The sequence below is a fragment of the Myxine glutinosa genome, chromosome 1 (assembly GCF_964187855.1).
Source record: "Myxine glutinosa chromosome 1, kmMyxGlut1.1, whole genome shotgun sequence".
In the NCBI taxonomy this organism is placed as follows: Eukaryota; Metazoa; Chordata; class Myxini; order Myxiniformes; family Myxinidae; genus Myxine; species Myxine glutinosa.
In genome coordinates, this window is record NC_136261.1 from 29821204 (window position 1) to 29834896 (window position 13693).

At 45.3% G+C, this 13693-nt stretch overlaps 1 protein-coding gene across 2 annotated transcripts in view; it reads left to right on the forward strand.

Moving 5' to 3' along the window:
- WDR24 (WD repeat domain 24) overlaps positions 1-13693 on the forward strand; it is a 79254-nt gene that overhangs the window by 32946 nt on the left and 32615 nt on the right. For both annotated transcript variants that reach the window (XM_068109060.2, XM_068109055.2), the window contains exons 9-11: positions 3162-3253; positions 5569-5706; positions 7346-7508. In XM_068109060.2, the coding sequence (XP_067965161.1) occupies positions 3162-3253; positions 5569-5706; positions 7346-7508 (393 nt within the window). The remainder of the gene's footprint in view (positions 1-3161; positions 3254-5568; positions 5707-7345; positions 7509-13693) is intronic.

Consider the following 13693-nt stretch of genomic DNA (forward strand, 5'->3'; position numbering starts at 1 on the left):
TCGACATCCGACAGATGTAAATGAACACTCGTTTTACTCTCAGTGCGTTGCACATCAGGTGTAGCGAATTTCACCTACCTGCGCCTTGAATTTATTGTTATTAAAAAAACGCTTCTGTACACCTGCCCTTGAGGATCGGTTTGCAAGCCATCGTCTACAATTCCAATAGAAGAGACATAATTACTCTTTAATGAAAAATGTTTTTAGAGTTTGTTTTATCCTCAAAAATAGAAAGTAAATACACATTCTTGTTAAAAAAAATTGACCTTTAAAATCTACCCTTATGACGGGGGACAGACATCTGTACAAACACACAAACTGATATTGTGTTTTATATGGTGGAGCTAGGGTGCCGGCTTTAGGATCCTAGGATCCTGGGTTCGAATCCCGGTCGATCGCTGAATTAACACCAGGGGGGTTGACTCAGCCTGTCATCCTTCCGAGGTCGGCTAATTGAGAACCAGTTCACTGGTAATTCCCTGTTTGTCGTAAAAGGCGACAAAAAGGGTTGGCGTCAGGAAGGGCATCCGGCCGTAAAACATTGCTTCAAAAAGGGGACCAAAAAAAACAACAACAACCATGGTTCCCGAAAAAGGCCAACCCCTGCTTGCGGGGAAAAATGGCCTCTAAAAGGTGGTATATGGTGGAGAGTAGCCTGGTGTTGGCTTAGCGGTTAGGGTGCTGGCTTGGGATCCGAGGATCCTGAGTTTGAATCCCGGTCGATCGCTGAATTAACACCAGGGGGGTTGACTCAGCCTGTCATCCCTCCAAGGTCAGCAAATTGAGTACCAGCTTGCTGGGATGAATGATCCCGGTGTGTACCCCGATATAGAATAGGTACACTGTATCCCTGCGCATCTTAAGAGGCGACTAAGGGTTGGTGTCAGGAAGGGCATCCGGCCATAAAAACATTGCCTCAAACAGGGAACCATGATTGTCATGGGGCCCGCAAGGCTAACCCCCGCTATAGCAGGGAAAAATGGCCTTAAAAACGATCATTCATTCATTCATATGGTGGAGAGTAGTTGAGGTTTGGCCAATTTATATTGGTGGAGAGTTGATCTTGATTGGATGTAAAAAGTGGAACTTGTATTCCAGCCGAAAAGTTGATCTAATACAAGACTCAGTGCTATTGTCGTTAGTTTGATTTCAACCTTGGCAAAGTCGTGCCAAAGATTGTGTGTGTGTGTGTGTGTGTGTGTGTGTGTGTGTGTGTGTGTGTGTGTGTGTGTGTGTGTGTGTGTGTGTGTGTGTGTGTGTGTGTGTGTGTGTGTGTGTGTGTGTGTCTCGGTGTGTGAGCACGTGTTTTGGAATGTGAGTGTGTGTCTTGTTGTGTGCGTGTGTGTCTCGATGTTTGTTGGTGTGTGCCCGGGCATGTCTCGTTGTGCCCGGGCATGTCTTGGTGTGCCCGCGTATGTCTCGGTGTGTCCGTACATGTCTTGTTGTGTGTGTGTGTGTGTGTGTGTGTGTGTGTGTGTGTGTGTGTGTGTGTGTGTGTGTGTGTGTGTGTGTGTGTGTGTGTGTGCACGTACACACAGAAACCCGAGGGGACAGAGCAGAGGGTGCAAGACCAGAAAGGAGAAGGTAGAAGACTGACAGCAAAGAGATAGGCCCATAGAATCTGCCCCATCGCGGGAGATTACAATGATCTTGAAGGACTTTGTTTCCACGGTGTCAAGCTGAGCACGATGTGAGGCAGGGGAGCCAGCCTCGAGGGCAGAGAAGTACTCCATGGAGTTGCGGATGAAAGCCTTGTCGGTTTGTAGGAGTTTGGGTGGTCCAAGGAAGGACTTTGCAGGAGACCAGTTGGTGACTGGCTTTGGAGGACAACTTTGAAATGTGGTTTGCTCAAGAAAGATCGATCCTGGCTGATAGTGAGACCCAGTAGATTGAATGACTGAACTTCCTGGAGAAGATTGTGAAGAAAGTAGATAGGAGGGTTTGCCAGATGGTCCTTTTAAGAGATAGTGAGAGTGACATTTGTCAGGATTGAAAGACATATTCCAAGTGTTTGACCATCTTGTGATTCTATCAAGGTCTGAAGAGAGGGAAGAAGCTGCAGCCTGCCTGTCTGAAGGATGAGGGGTCTCACGGCACAGGGTGGAGTCATGAGTAAATAGATAGAGGATTTTCCAGAGAGTCATAGAGATCGATGCTGAGCTTTGTTTCGGTAGTATCAAGAATGAGGATGTTTGGTTAGATTGCAATATTTTTTATGTGTAGTAACAATAGTCAGAATGATTATTTTACATTACCTCTCTGCATACGTGCTGGTTATATTACTAAAACATTACCAGGCATAGACCCAGCCTGCAGAAAGTTTCACAAATTGCTGTCACGGCCCTCCGACGACAAAGGGTTACCCTGACATGCTTTATTGTGTGCAATTACACAGGATCACCACTGTCCCCACTGTCACCACTGTCCCCAACCCCAGAGCCTGTTGTTGGCTTAGCGGTTAGGGTGCCGGCTTGGGATCCTAGGATCCTGGGTTCGAATCCCGGTCGATCGCTGAATTAATGCCAGGAGGGTTGACTCAGCCTGTCATCCTTCCGAGGTCGGCAAATTGAGTACCAGCTTGCTGGGATGAATGATCACGGTGTGTACCCCGATTTAGAATAGGTACACCGTATCCCTGCGCATCGTAAGAGCGTAACCAAGGGTTGGCGTCAGGAAGGGCATCCGGCCATAAAAACATTGCCTCAAACAGGGAACCATGATTGTCATGGGGCCCGCAAGGCTAACCCCCGCTCTAGCGGGGAAAATGGCCTTAAAACGATCATTCATTCATTCATTCACCACTGTCCCCATTCAAGTATCCAGGGGTTTTTTTTCAGTTCACCTTATTCACCATAATAAGCACCCAATAGCTGCTTTTAATGCTATGGTAGATCCTCGTGAATAATATTTTCTGGTGAAGGGGAATATTTTTGTAAATCAGGATTCCTGCCAGATTTTAGCATTTGCCAGGTTGTGCACGAGTGAGCCAGGTGTGTCTTTCCTGACGTTCCAGTTGTGACAGGTACATTTTCTTCAAGAAGGTTATCGTGTGACATACTTAATATCCAACTCTTTAATAATTTTGCTTTCAGTAAGGTTTAAACCCAGGAATCTTTAATTCTTGCAAAATGAACCAAATTGACTGAATTTGTCCTTTGCAGCTTTTGTGGTAAGGATGGCTCATCAGGACTTGGCGGTGATGGCATGTCAGAGCGTGGAAAATCTGAGGGCCATGGTGACGGAGGCCTTGAAGGTATGGTAAGCGGTGCCACAACCTGTGGTATTTTGACCCTTGTAGATCTGTTCAGCTTGTTCTCACGTAGTTACAAGAGTACGCAAAACCCCCAAGAGAAGACGAGGGAAGGGTTGTTGAAACGGTTGCTAATCTTCTCGAGGACAACCCTGTTAAAATGACAGCAGGCTTACCTTCCTTTGCTCCAACTGAGAATTTTCTATGTGAAACTTTGTTGATGTATGTCTACACATCAATCTGTGAAAGTTGTATGCCAAAAATGTGTCGTAAAAGAAAAATTTTGTTTAATGTATTTTCTTCCTTTTTCACACCCAAATGTGGGTCTTGCATGAACCCAACTCATCCTTCCCAATAGAATCCTTGCCGCATATGCCCAGATACGAACTAGTGCGAGAGTATTATATAAAATGGCATTTGACGAAAGGATTTTCCTTTTCTATAGAAGGTTGAGGCTCATGGAAAAGCGAGAAGACAGAGGGTAACTCGAACGGCACTCGGTAGAGCGCGTCACACCGCCAGGCTGAACAGTTTATGCTTTATATCCCACTGATAGGCCGGATCTGGATTCGGACCTGAACCAAAATCGAATCGGCTTGTTCTTGTTGCCCACCAAACTCATCCACCAGGTTTTGTCATCGTCCGTCCACAACTTTTTGAAATATCATGCTACATATCCTTTTTGGCGGTGTTGGTGTAGCGGTGTTGGTGTAGCGGCTAGGGTGCCGGCTTAGGATCCTAGGATCCTGGGTTCGAATCCCGGTCGATTGCTGAATTAACGCCAGGGGGGTTGACTCAGCCTGTCATCCTTCCGAGGTCGGCTAATTGAGTACCAGTTCACTGGTAATTCCCTGTTTGTCGTTAAAGGCGGCAAAAAGGGTTGGCGTCAGGAAGGGCATCCGGCCGTAAAACATTGCTTCAAAAAGGGGACCGAAAAACAACAACAACCACGGTTCCCGAAAAAGGCCAACCCCCGCTTTGTGGGGAAAAATGGCCTCTAAAGGTGGTTTATATCCTTTTTGGCACTGTCACTCAATGGAGAAGAATCACTGAAATTTTATTTAAAATTATTGTATCTGGATCCGTATTGGATCTTCACCAAAATAGAATCAATTTGTCCTCATCGCAGGCACAACCTGCCCACCAAGTTTCATCCAAATCCGTCCATAACCTTTTGTCATATCGTGATATACATCGTTTTTCCCCTTTTACTCAATGGTAAAGACTCGTATAACAGAATTCTCAGATCCAGATCCGGATCTGGATCTTCACCAAAATCGAATCATTTCGACCTTGTCCACATACCCAACCTCTCCACCAAATTTTGTCCAAATCCATCCACAACTTTGAGATATCCTGTTCCCAAACAGACAAACAGGGGTGAAAACATAACCTCCGTCCAGCTTTGGTGGCGGAGGTAGAGAGGAGGGAAGGGAACAAAGTAGCCTGCATACAAGCAGGAGAGTTGACGAAGTCAGAGTTAAAGGCGAAAGAAAGGACATGACGTAAGATCTAGGTTGCAATGGGGGGCATGAGATGGTGCTTTGTTTGCTTGTTGCCTTGTATGCAAGAGTGGCATTGAAAAGCCTCAGGCAGGTGGTTCCACAAACAAGATAAAAATGGAATAAAAGAGTCTGTGTCCAGAGTAAAAGAGCAAATTGCAAAAATGGAAAAATTTAAATTCCAAAAAAGAAAAAAAAAAAGTCCAAAAATGGAATAAAAGAGCCTGGATTTTGGGAATTCAACGAGGGAGTTGGTGGCAGAATGCTTAAGTCCTGGAAGAGCTGGGCTGGGTCCGAGGTCTGACGGGGCAGAGGGAGCTGGACTGGAGGAGAGGCAGTAGAAACAGGGAGGCCACCGATCTGTCTGCTGTGTAAGCGAAACAGGCCTTGTACTTCAGCCTCATCATGGGAAATGCTAACAATTTTGAGGTTTAGGTTACGTAGATTCCCGGACAGACAGATGCGATGTGGTCATTGTCATACTTAAAAGTAGCTTCAGCAGAAGAGAATGGCCCAATGACTCCACTTTGTGCAAAGAAGAATGGCCCCAAGAAAGGTCAATACAACTTTGAGAAATGCTCTTTCACGTCCAGCAAACCGCATCATTGTTTCTATTTCATTATTTTTTTAATGATGGTTTGAATTTCGAACGGTAATTTGTGGGTACCGTGTATTCTTTTTTTGGGAACATGGGCTGTGCTACTGCACCATCTCACCTGGACCTTTCTTGAAATCCAGCCTTTTTACCCTTTGCACTAGCTGCTGTTTTTTAACCGCATGCTTTTCATTCCCGCAACCACAAACCCTCACTCCCAGAGCCCAATGAAGAGACGGAGGGAAGTGATGTGGAAAACCTCACAGCGTCTGTTGGCTTGTACGCTGCAGCAGCCGGTTTGTATTCTGGCAATGGTGAAGAAGAGCGACTGGAACTCTTGGATCAAGATACGACAACTGGTAAGGACTGTTCTTTTTAAAAATATCTCTAATATATACGGCTCTTTACAACGATGCACTCGCATTACTTTAAGTCCGTAACTCCCCTCCCCCTCCCAACTCCAAGTCTTCACTCTCCACCTCACAGCTCTAAGGTGTCAACTTCCTCCCCATTCCAAGCGTTGATACCCAGTCCCCACCCTTCCCTCACCACAACCCCTCCCATCTCCCCTGCCCCCCACACCCGACTCACAGAACGTGCTCATTCATCCTCCGCCACAATGCTCACCCTTCCCATCCCAACTCTAATAAGGTGTCAATTCCCTCCACATTTCAAGTCTTCAACCCTCCTCCCCCTATCCTCTCCAAAGCCTCAACCTCCTTCTCCCAACTCTGTCCCATCTTTGCTTTCCTCCCACCTCCAACTCTGCCTTCCCCTCCTCACCCTCCTCCTGCTCAAAAAAAAAAAGCAAACGGGCATTCCCACATTGATCACTGCACTTCTCCACTCCGGATTCGCCGCAAAGCCGTTCGATAGCTCGATCGGAGATTTCTCGATCCCAGATTCACCGCTCGACTCACCCAAAAGCCCGATCAGGGCCGCATTCACCGCTCGACTCACCCAAAAGCCCAATCAGGGCCGCATTCACCGCTCGACTCACCCAAAAGCCCGATCAGGGCCGCATTCACCGCTCGACTCACCCAAAAGCCCGATCAGGGCCGCATTCACCGCGAGACTCTCCCGAAAGCCCGATCAGGGCCGCATTCACCGCTCGACTCACCCAAAAGCCCGATCAGGGCCGCATTCACCGCGAGACTCTCCCGAAAGCCCGATCAGGGCCGCATTCACTGCTCGACTCACCCAAAAGCCCGATCAGGGCCGCATTCACCGCTCGACTCACCCAAAAGCCCGATCAGGGCCGCATTCACCGCTCGACTCACCCAAAAGCCCGATCAGGGCCGCATTCACCGCTCGACTCACCCAAAAGCCCGATCAGGGCCGCATTCACCGCGAGACTCTCCCGAAAGCCCAATTGCCTTCCCAGCCCACAAATTATTTGAGCAGTCCATTTGAGCAGGGCTGATCTCCCTCCCTGTACACTGCACACCTGCACCTCACCTATCCTGATGAGCAATCTCGGCCCTACATTTTGATGAATACCCCTGTAACTGTTCGTTTAATTGTCCATTTGTGTTTTTATTGATTTGTTTAATATTTTCTCTAATATGTCGTAAAGTGATGTTAAAGTTATGTTACAGTGGCTGAAAATGTGTCGTGGGAATGCATCCCCCATTATAACACTACGTCTATGGGAATATCTTGTCTGCTTAATGTCGTTTTGCTTAACGTTGTACTTTCTAGGAACACATCCACGACATTGTGGGAACTTGCTGTGGTGTGTTTAAATTTAAAAAATGATACAATTATTTCAGAAAAATCACACTTTGCAATTTTTTTTCATTTATGTAATTCAGTATCTTAAGCCATAGATAAGTCAATTCTGAGTATAAGTTGAGGTGCGGACTTCTGGGGAAGAAAGTATCAACTTATACGGTACTACCCCAAATGTGCAGTGACGGTGCTTCCTCGGTGTTGTGCTCAGATCTTTATCAAGGGAATTGTTTCTATCACTTCTGCTCTTGGATTTGTGTCTTCCAGCGGACTTCCCAGAGTTCTCTCTGCCCCCAGAAGCTTTCGCCCTCAGGCATGAGATCGTGGATGGGCCAGCTGGACTTGAGCATTTGCAGGCAAATGGACCGGATGGCCCTGGAAGTGGAGACGAGGACGGAACTGATGAAGGGATGCGCTCTGCCTGCCCAGGGTATGTCGGAAAAGATAATTGGAGTGCAGAGGGAAGACAGCAAGTTTTCAAGCCCCCCAAATGGTTATGATCAATTATTTTGGTTACAGTGCCTTTAGAAAATATTCACACCCTTGACTTTTTCACATTTTGTTGTGTTACAGGCCGAATTGAAAATAGATTGAATTTAAATTTTTGTCACTGATCTACACATATTACCCCATAATGTCAAAGTGGATTTTTTTTTTTTTTTTTAGACATTTTTACAAAATAATAAAAAATTAATACTGAAATATCTAGTTTATACTCATACAAGTATTCAACCCCCTGGGTCAATACTTCATGGAAGTGCCTTTGGCAGCGATTACAGCTTTGTCTTCTTGGGTATGTCTATCAGCTTTGCACATCTGAATTTGCTGAAAAATGCTGAAAAGCATCCCCATAGCATGATGCTGCCACCACCATGCTTCACAGTAAGGTGAAGCAATTTGTGTGGTGATCCTTCACAGTAATTTGCACATGTGTGATTTTTGTCCTTTACGCAGATGTAAATTTTATTGTACCTCTCGTTAATTTCTAATGGGAAAGATACCACACAGTTGTTAACTTGGTTATCAGTAAATAGTTATTAAATTCCTTGACCCAGCCTCGTTCACCACTATTAAGGTGTCTATTTGCATCGCCATTGTTTTTCCGGTTGTTTGAACTTAAACAGCTGTAATAGTATCATCTGGGTGTATTTCCTCTGCGGAATGTTTGATCAATAATTGGGGTTTGATTACTCGGCATTGCATTGTTTAACACATTTAAAGACATCATATATACTGTATAAGCCTGGTGTTGGCTTAGCAGTTAGGGTGCCAGCTTGGGATCCTAAGATCCTGGGTTTGAATCCCGGTCGATCGCTGAATTAACACCAGGGGGGTTGACTCAGCCTGTCATCTTTCCGAGGTCGGCAAATTGAGTACCAGCTTGCTGGTAATTCCCTGTGTGTCGCAAGAGGCGACTAACAGGGTTGGCGGCAGGAAGGGCATCCGGCCGTAAAACATTGCTTCAAAAAGGGGACCAAGGTGCCCGAAAAAGGCCAACCCCTGCTCTGCGGGGAAAAATGGCCTCTAAAGGCGGTTCCTATATATACAATATTTGGGTTGGAAGGGTAATCAAAAGGTAAGCACACTCACCTCTGCGCTGTCTAGCCTGGGTTCAAATCTCGGCCCAGCTATAAACTATCGTCCTGGTGTTTCACAGGCATCAATGTTTGTACGTCCCTCCGATGGATGATAATCTGGGTGTCCTGTTTGTCATCTTTAGTTTGTGGATGTTAAATATCCCACAGTGTCCATCGCGAAGAATGTGTGAGCTGTCGCCAGCACCATGGAACAAATTGCAAGATACTGCTATAACCTATAGGGGGCACTGCAGCAGCAGCAGTAGCAGTGGTGCCCACAACAAGTGATGCGTATGGAAGATGATGCAGATGATGAGTCAAAGAAAACAAAGCATCGTATCACATACGTTGCCCAAAGAATAGTATGTAAACAACTACTGTTGGAAATTTGCTTGATTTGAAGTACTGTATTACTTTATACCATAAATAAAACCAGAGAGTTCACGAAACCCCGCTGTGTGTGACTTCAATTGTAATTAAATAATGATTTTAATGATCGTTAAAATGTCCGAACGTTTCGTGCTATTTAAGTAGTCGAGACGCATTCCCGAATACCGCCCTTATACACCACCCCGCTGAACGTTTATTTAAATTGAAGGTACTGTACTTTGAAACTGGGGGTTCTTGAAAGTATTATGACAGGCGATTTGTGCACTACAGTCTTGAGGTACATAATTAAATTTAAATAAAATAAAGATTGTAAAAGTCGTGTAAAAAAAATTAATTCCGAAATTTACCGCCATTTTCTGGATTGCATCACCTTGTCTAACACATTACATTAGTTATTCGTGCCTGTCGTATGTATCCATAATAAGTACGTTTCCTGTGAAATGATTTTCAATTTTGTTTCACTGCCAGGCAGGCAAAGTAAAAAGATCGTCTCGCTCTTCTGTGCATGTGCAATTGGGACAAATCCAAAGCCAAAGTACGGTAAAACACCCAACTTGTCTTTATTAATGTTCAGATTTGTGTTCAAAATATAACATTCAATTTAAGTAAGTTGTTCCTCGATCATAAACTGATAAGACAGATGAGACGGACATGAACCAATTGTTTAACCCCGCTTTTCGCTTCACGTGTGTGGGGTAAAAAATATTAGTGCGGGGATCTGGGTGGGAGGGGGAGGGCGGGGGGGAAAGGAAATAATTATGAAAGGGAATTGTCCGAGGAATGAGATTGGTTTACAATGTATAAATTCAGAAAGTTGTTTAAAATTTTTAATGATTTTACAACTACGTACATTTCTCTAATCCAATGCATTACTGGTTCATAAAAACAATGTTTACATTTTTTTTGGATCATGACTATTGTTGCGGGTCTCCAAAGCAACGGCAACCAACATACAGGGTCCCGAGTTAGGTATTTCCTTATTAACCATTCATATAGACCTCCCTTCTGTGTAGTGGGTTTCAGGGTCAAAATGCATTGTGTGGAATGAAGGAAATGCAGATCATTTGTATATTTGCGCCAGAGCGGGATTCAAATCCCGTGCCAATTTCCAATGGTCACCACCACTACAGACAACCGCATCGATCGCCACTAACTGCTATTAACCTCCCATCAATCTCCTCACCGCCATAACACAACCACCTTCCTCCACAAGAAGAAACGGAGAACGTCGGGAACGTTGACGCACCTTGTACCCCCATCTTCAAAACCCTGCTAAATAGAAGCAGTTAGGGCATTTTTTTTTGAAAAATCTGTGAAAAAATTGCTTACCAATAGCTTTCTTCACCAATGTGTTCATGTAGGTGTCTCCAAACACGTCTCAATTTATTCCTTCCCAAATCGTTGGGGAAAAGTCAAAATTCAAAATGGCGTCCAAAATGGAAAAATTGTGGATAAAGTCATAGTTTGGCCAGAAATTTAATACTTAATATGGGGAAGAAACCACAAAAATATTGTTCTAGGACAATTGTGAACTCTTGCTAAGCATATTTGTATTATTATCTTGCTTTATATCCAAGATGGTGGCCAAAATGATGTCCAAAATGGCCGCTAAAATGTGAAAATTGTGGATAAAGTCATAGCTTGGCCAGAAATGTAATAATTATTATCTTGCTTCAATAATAGGTGTCTACTGAGACCTCTCAATTGATTCAGTATGGAAGGGGATGTAATAGCTGCACCTGGCCATGGCTTGAGGTGTTTCATCTGTGATGATCCTGGGACTGAGATGCAGAAGCTGTCAAGGAGAAGTCCCTCATTGAGTTTCTTCCAATCATCGAGGGTGACCCGAACAACTACAGCACAATCTACACTACTCTAATGGAGTGCCTATGCAGCAGTCAGTCTCCTGCTGTCATCACGTTCGACCTGCCAATATGGTTGAAAGCAACTCAGATAGTCCTCCAGTCTGAGTTGCCCATCATCACAAGATTAGGCGGGTTTCACCTCCTGAAAAGCTTCCTGGGGTCCATCGGGGCAATCATGGCAGACTCGGGACTGCAAGAGCTGATGCAGCTGGTTTACCCAGGCAGCAGCACTGCAGAACACATCCTCTCAGGTGGTGCTTATGCCAAGTCCATCCGGTTTCACCTTCTTGCATCTGTGGGAATTACCAAGTTCGTGCTGAGAGATGTTGTGTTCAGTGAGCAGGAGTTCAAAGACATGGAGGACTTCATCAAGAATGCAAAATATGAGAAAACAGGTAATTGCAATCTCCCCAATCTGTAAATCTCCAACTATCTCTGAATACTCAAATTGCCGTGCCAAATGAAATTTCTCATATTATATAATTAATATCAATTTCATACTTTTATTTGTGGAACCCGTTGAGGCTTCCCGAGCAAGGGTCCTGAAAGCATTTGTGGAACCCGTTGAACAACACCCCTGCACGAGCCTGGTGATTGATGGTGGGTGGCTCCTGCACAACGTCAGATGGGAGGCTAAGCTCACCTGGAAGGACATCGCTGAGAGCTACCTCCAGTTTGTGCAGTCCATGGGGAGCCATTGCCTCAGGATCACTGTGGTCTTTGACGGATACGGCAGCTCCACCAAGGACCATGATCACCTGAGACGAACAAAGAACGCATGCTGCGACATTCTGATTCGCCCAGACATCAAAAGCCTCGTTCCAAGAGAAAAGTTCCTCGACAACAAGAGCAACAAGACCCAGCTCATTCGGCTACTTGCTGAGACATTCGGTAGAAATGGGATCAGTGTACAGGAATGCCCCGATGATGCAGACACCTCTATCGTCCGGGCAGCTCTAGATGAGGCAAGACAGTCCCCTGTTGAGGTGAGGGCTGAGGACACCGACATCATGGTTTTGCTGATTCATCATGCTGCAGACCACCCGATCTTCCTCACAACAGCCAAAGACACATCTTACGATGTCGGAAAGATCCGGGAGGCCCTCCCAGAGAGATACCGGAAGTATCTGATCTTCTTGCACAGCTTCTCCGGCTGCGATACAGTGTCCGCGATTTCTGGGTTTAGCAAATCAACCTTGCTAACCAAGCTCTGCAAGACTGACAAAGCAGAGAGGGCCATGGACGTGTTTCTGGACATCCGAGCCAAGAAAGATGACATCATCAAAGCCGGCTGTGAACTATTCAAGCTCATGTTCCGCGGGAACCCATCCAAAGACTTGGGGGACTTGAGATTTGACATCTTCAGCAAGCGGGCCGCTGCTGGGAGCATCAAACCTGAGAAACTGCCCCCGACAACAGAAGCTGCAGCACAGCACTCTCTCCGGGCTTATCTCCAGACTAGAGATTGGCTGCTGCTGCAAACTCCATCATTGGATGTCCTGGACTACCGATGGAAACTCGGTGACCAAGGTTATGCGCCGGTCCCTACAACAGACCCTATCGCACCGGACTATCTTCTGAAGTTTGTCTGCTGCAACTGTGAGGGGGAATGTAGCACACTCAGGTGCTGCTGTAAAAAGCAAGGAGTCAAGTGTATTTCTGCTTGCGGCAACTGTCATGGTAACTCTTGCCAGAACATCAACCAGCCAGATGACGAGAGGAGTGTGGGATATGCTGGGGATTAGGATGAGTAGGGTGAACTAGAGAACTGACTAACCGAGGTTTCAATTGAGATACATTTCTATTTCTATATAAAGCTATGACTTTATCCACAATTTTCACATTTTAGCGGCCATTTTGGACATCATTTTGGCCACGATCTTGGATATAAAGCAAGATAATAATACAAATATGCTTAGCAAGAGTTCACAATTGTCCTAGAACAATATTTTTGTGGTTTCTTCCCCATATTAAGTATTAAATTTCTGGCCAAACTATGACTTTATCCACAATTTTTCCAATTTGGACGCCATTTTGAATTTTGACTTTTCCCCAAGGATTTGGGAAGGAATAAATTGAGAGGTGTTTGTAGACACCTACATGAACACATTGGTGAAGAAAGCTATTGGTAAGCAATTTTTTCACAGATTTTTCAAAAAAATTATAAAATGCCCTAACTGAAGGTGCAAATGTGCGCTCATCTCTCCGTAACTTCTTATAAATATCCGTGACCCTCCGCTTGCCTGCCATACCATTTGGGTTCCTAGCTCACGTTCAACATGCAACAACATGCATTTTAAGGCCATTTTCCCTGCTAGAGCGGGGGTTAGCCTTGCGGTCCCCATGACAATCTTCTCCATTTTGCCCTATTTTCTGCATCTCTCCTTGTTAACCCCCTTGCCCGCATTTCTTCTTCCACCATCTTTAGCCAAGTCTTTCTCGGTCTTCCCCGTCCTCTACTTCCTTCGACATTAATTTCCATCACTCTTCTCAACCAGTCACTTTCATCCTTCCTCAACACGTGACCAAACCATCTCAACCTGTTCCTCTTCACAGCATCAATCACAGGCAATATTCCCATCATCTTTCGCAATTCATCATTTGTCTTCCTCTCTCTCAACGATACTCCGCACATCCATCAAACCATTCGCATTTCCACCCTTTCCAGCCTTCGTTGCTGCTCTACGTTCATTACCCATGTCTCGCTCCCATAAATCATAACACTTCTCACACATGCAGCATACACCTTTCCCTTTAGCTTCAGCGACACTCTCCTCCTCATC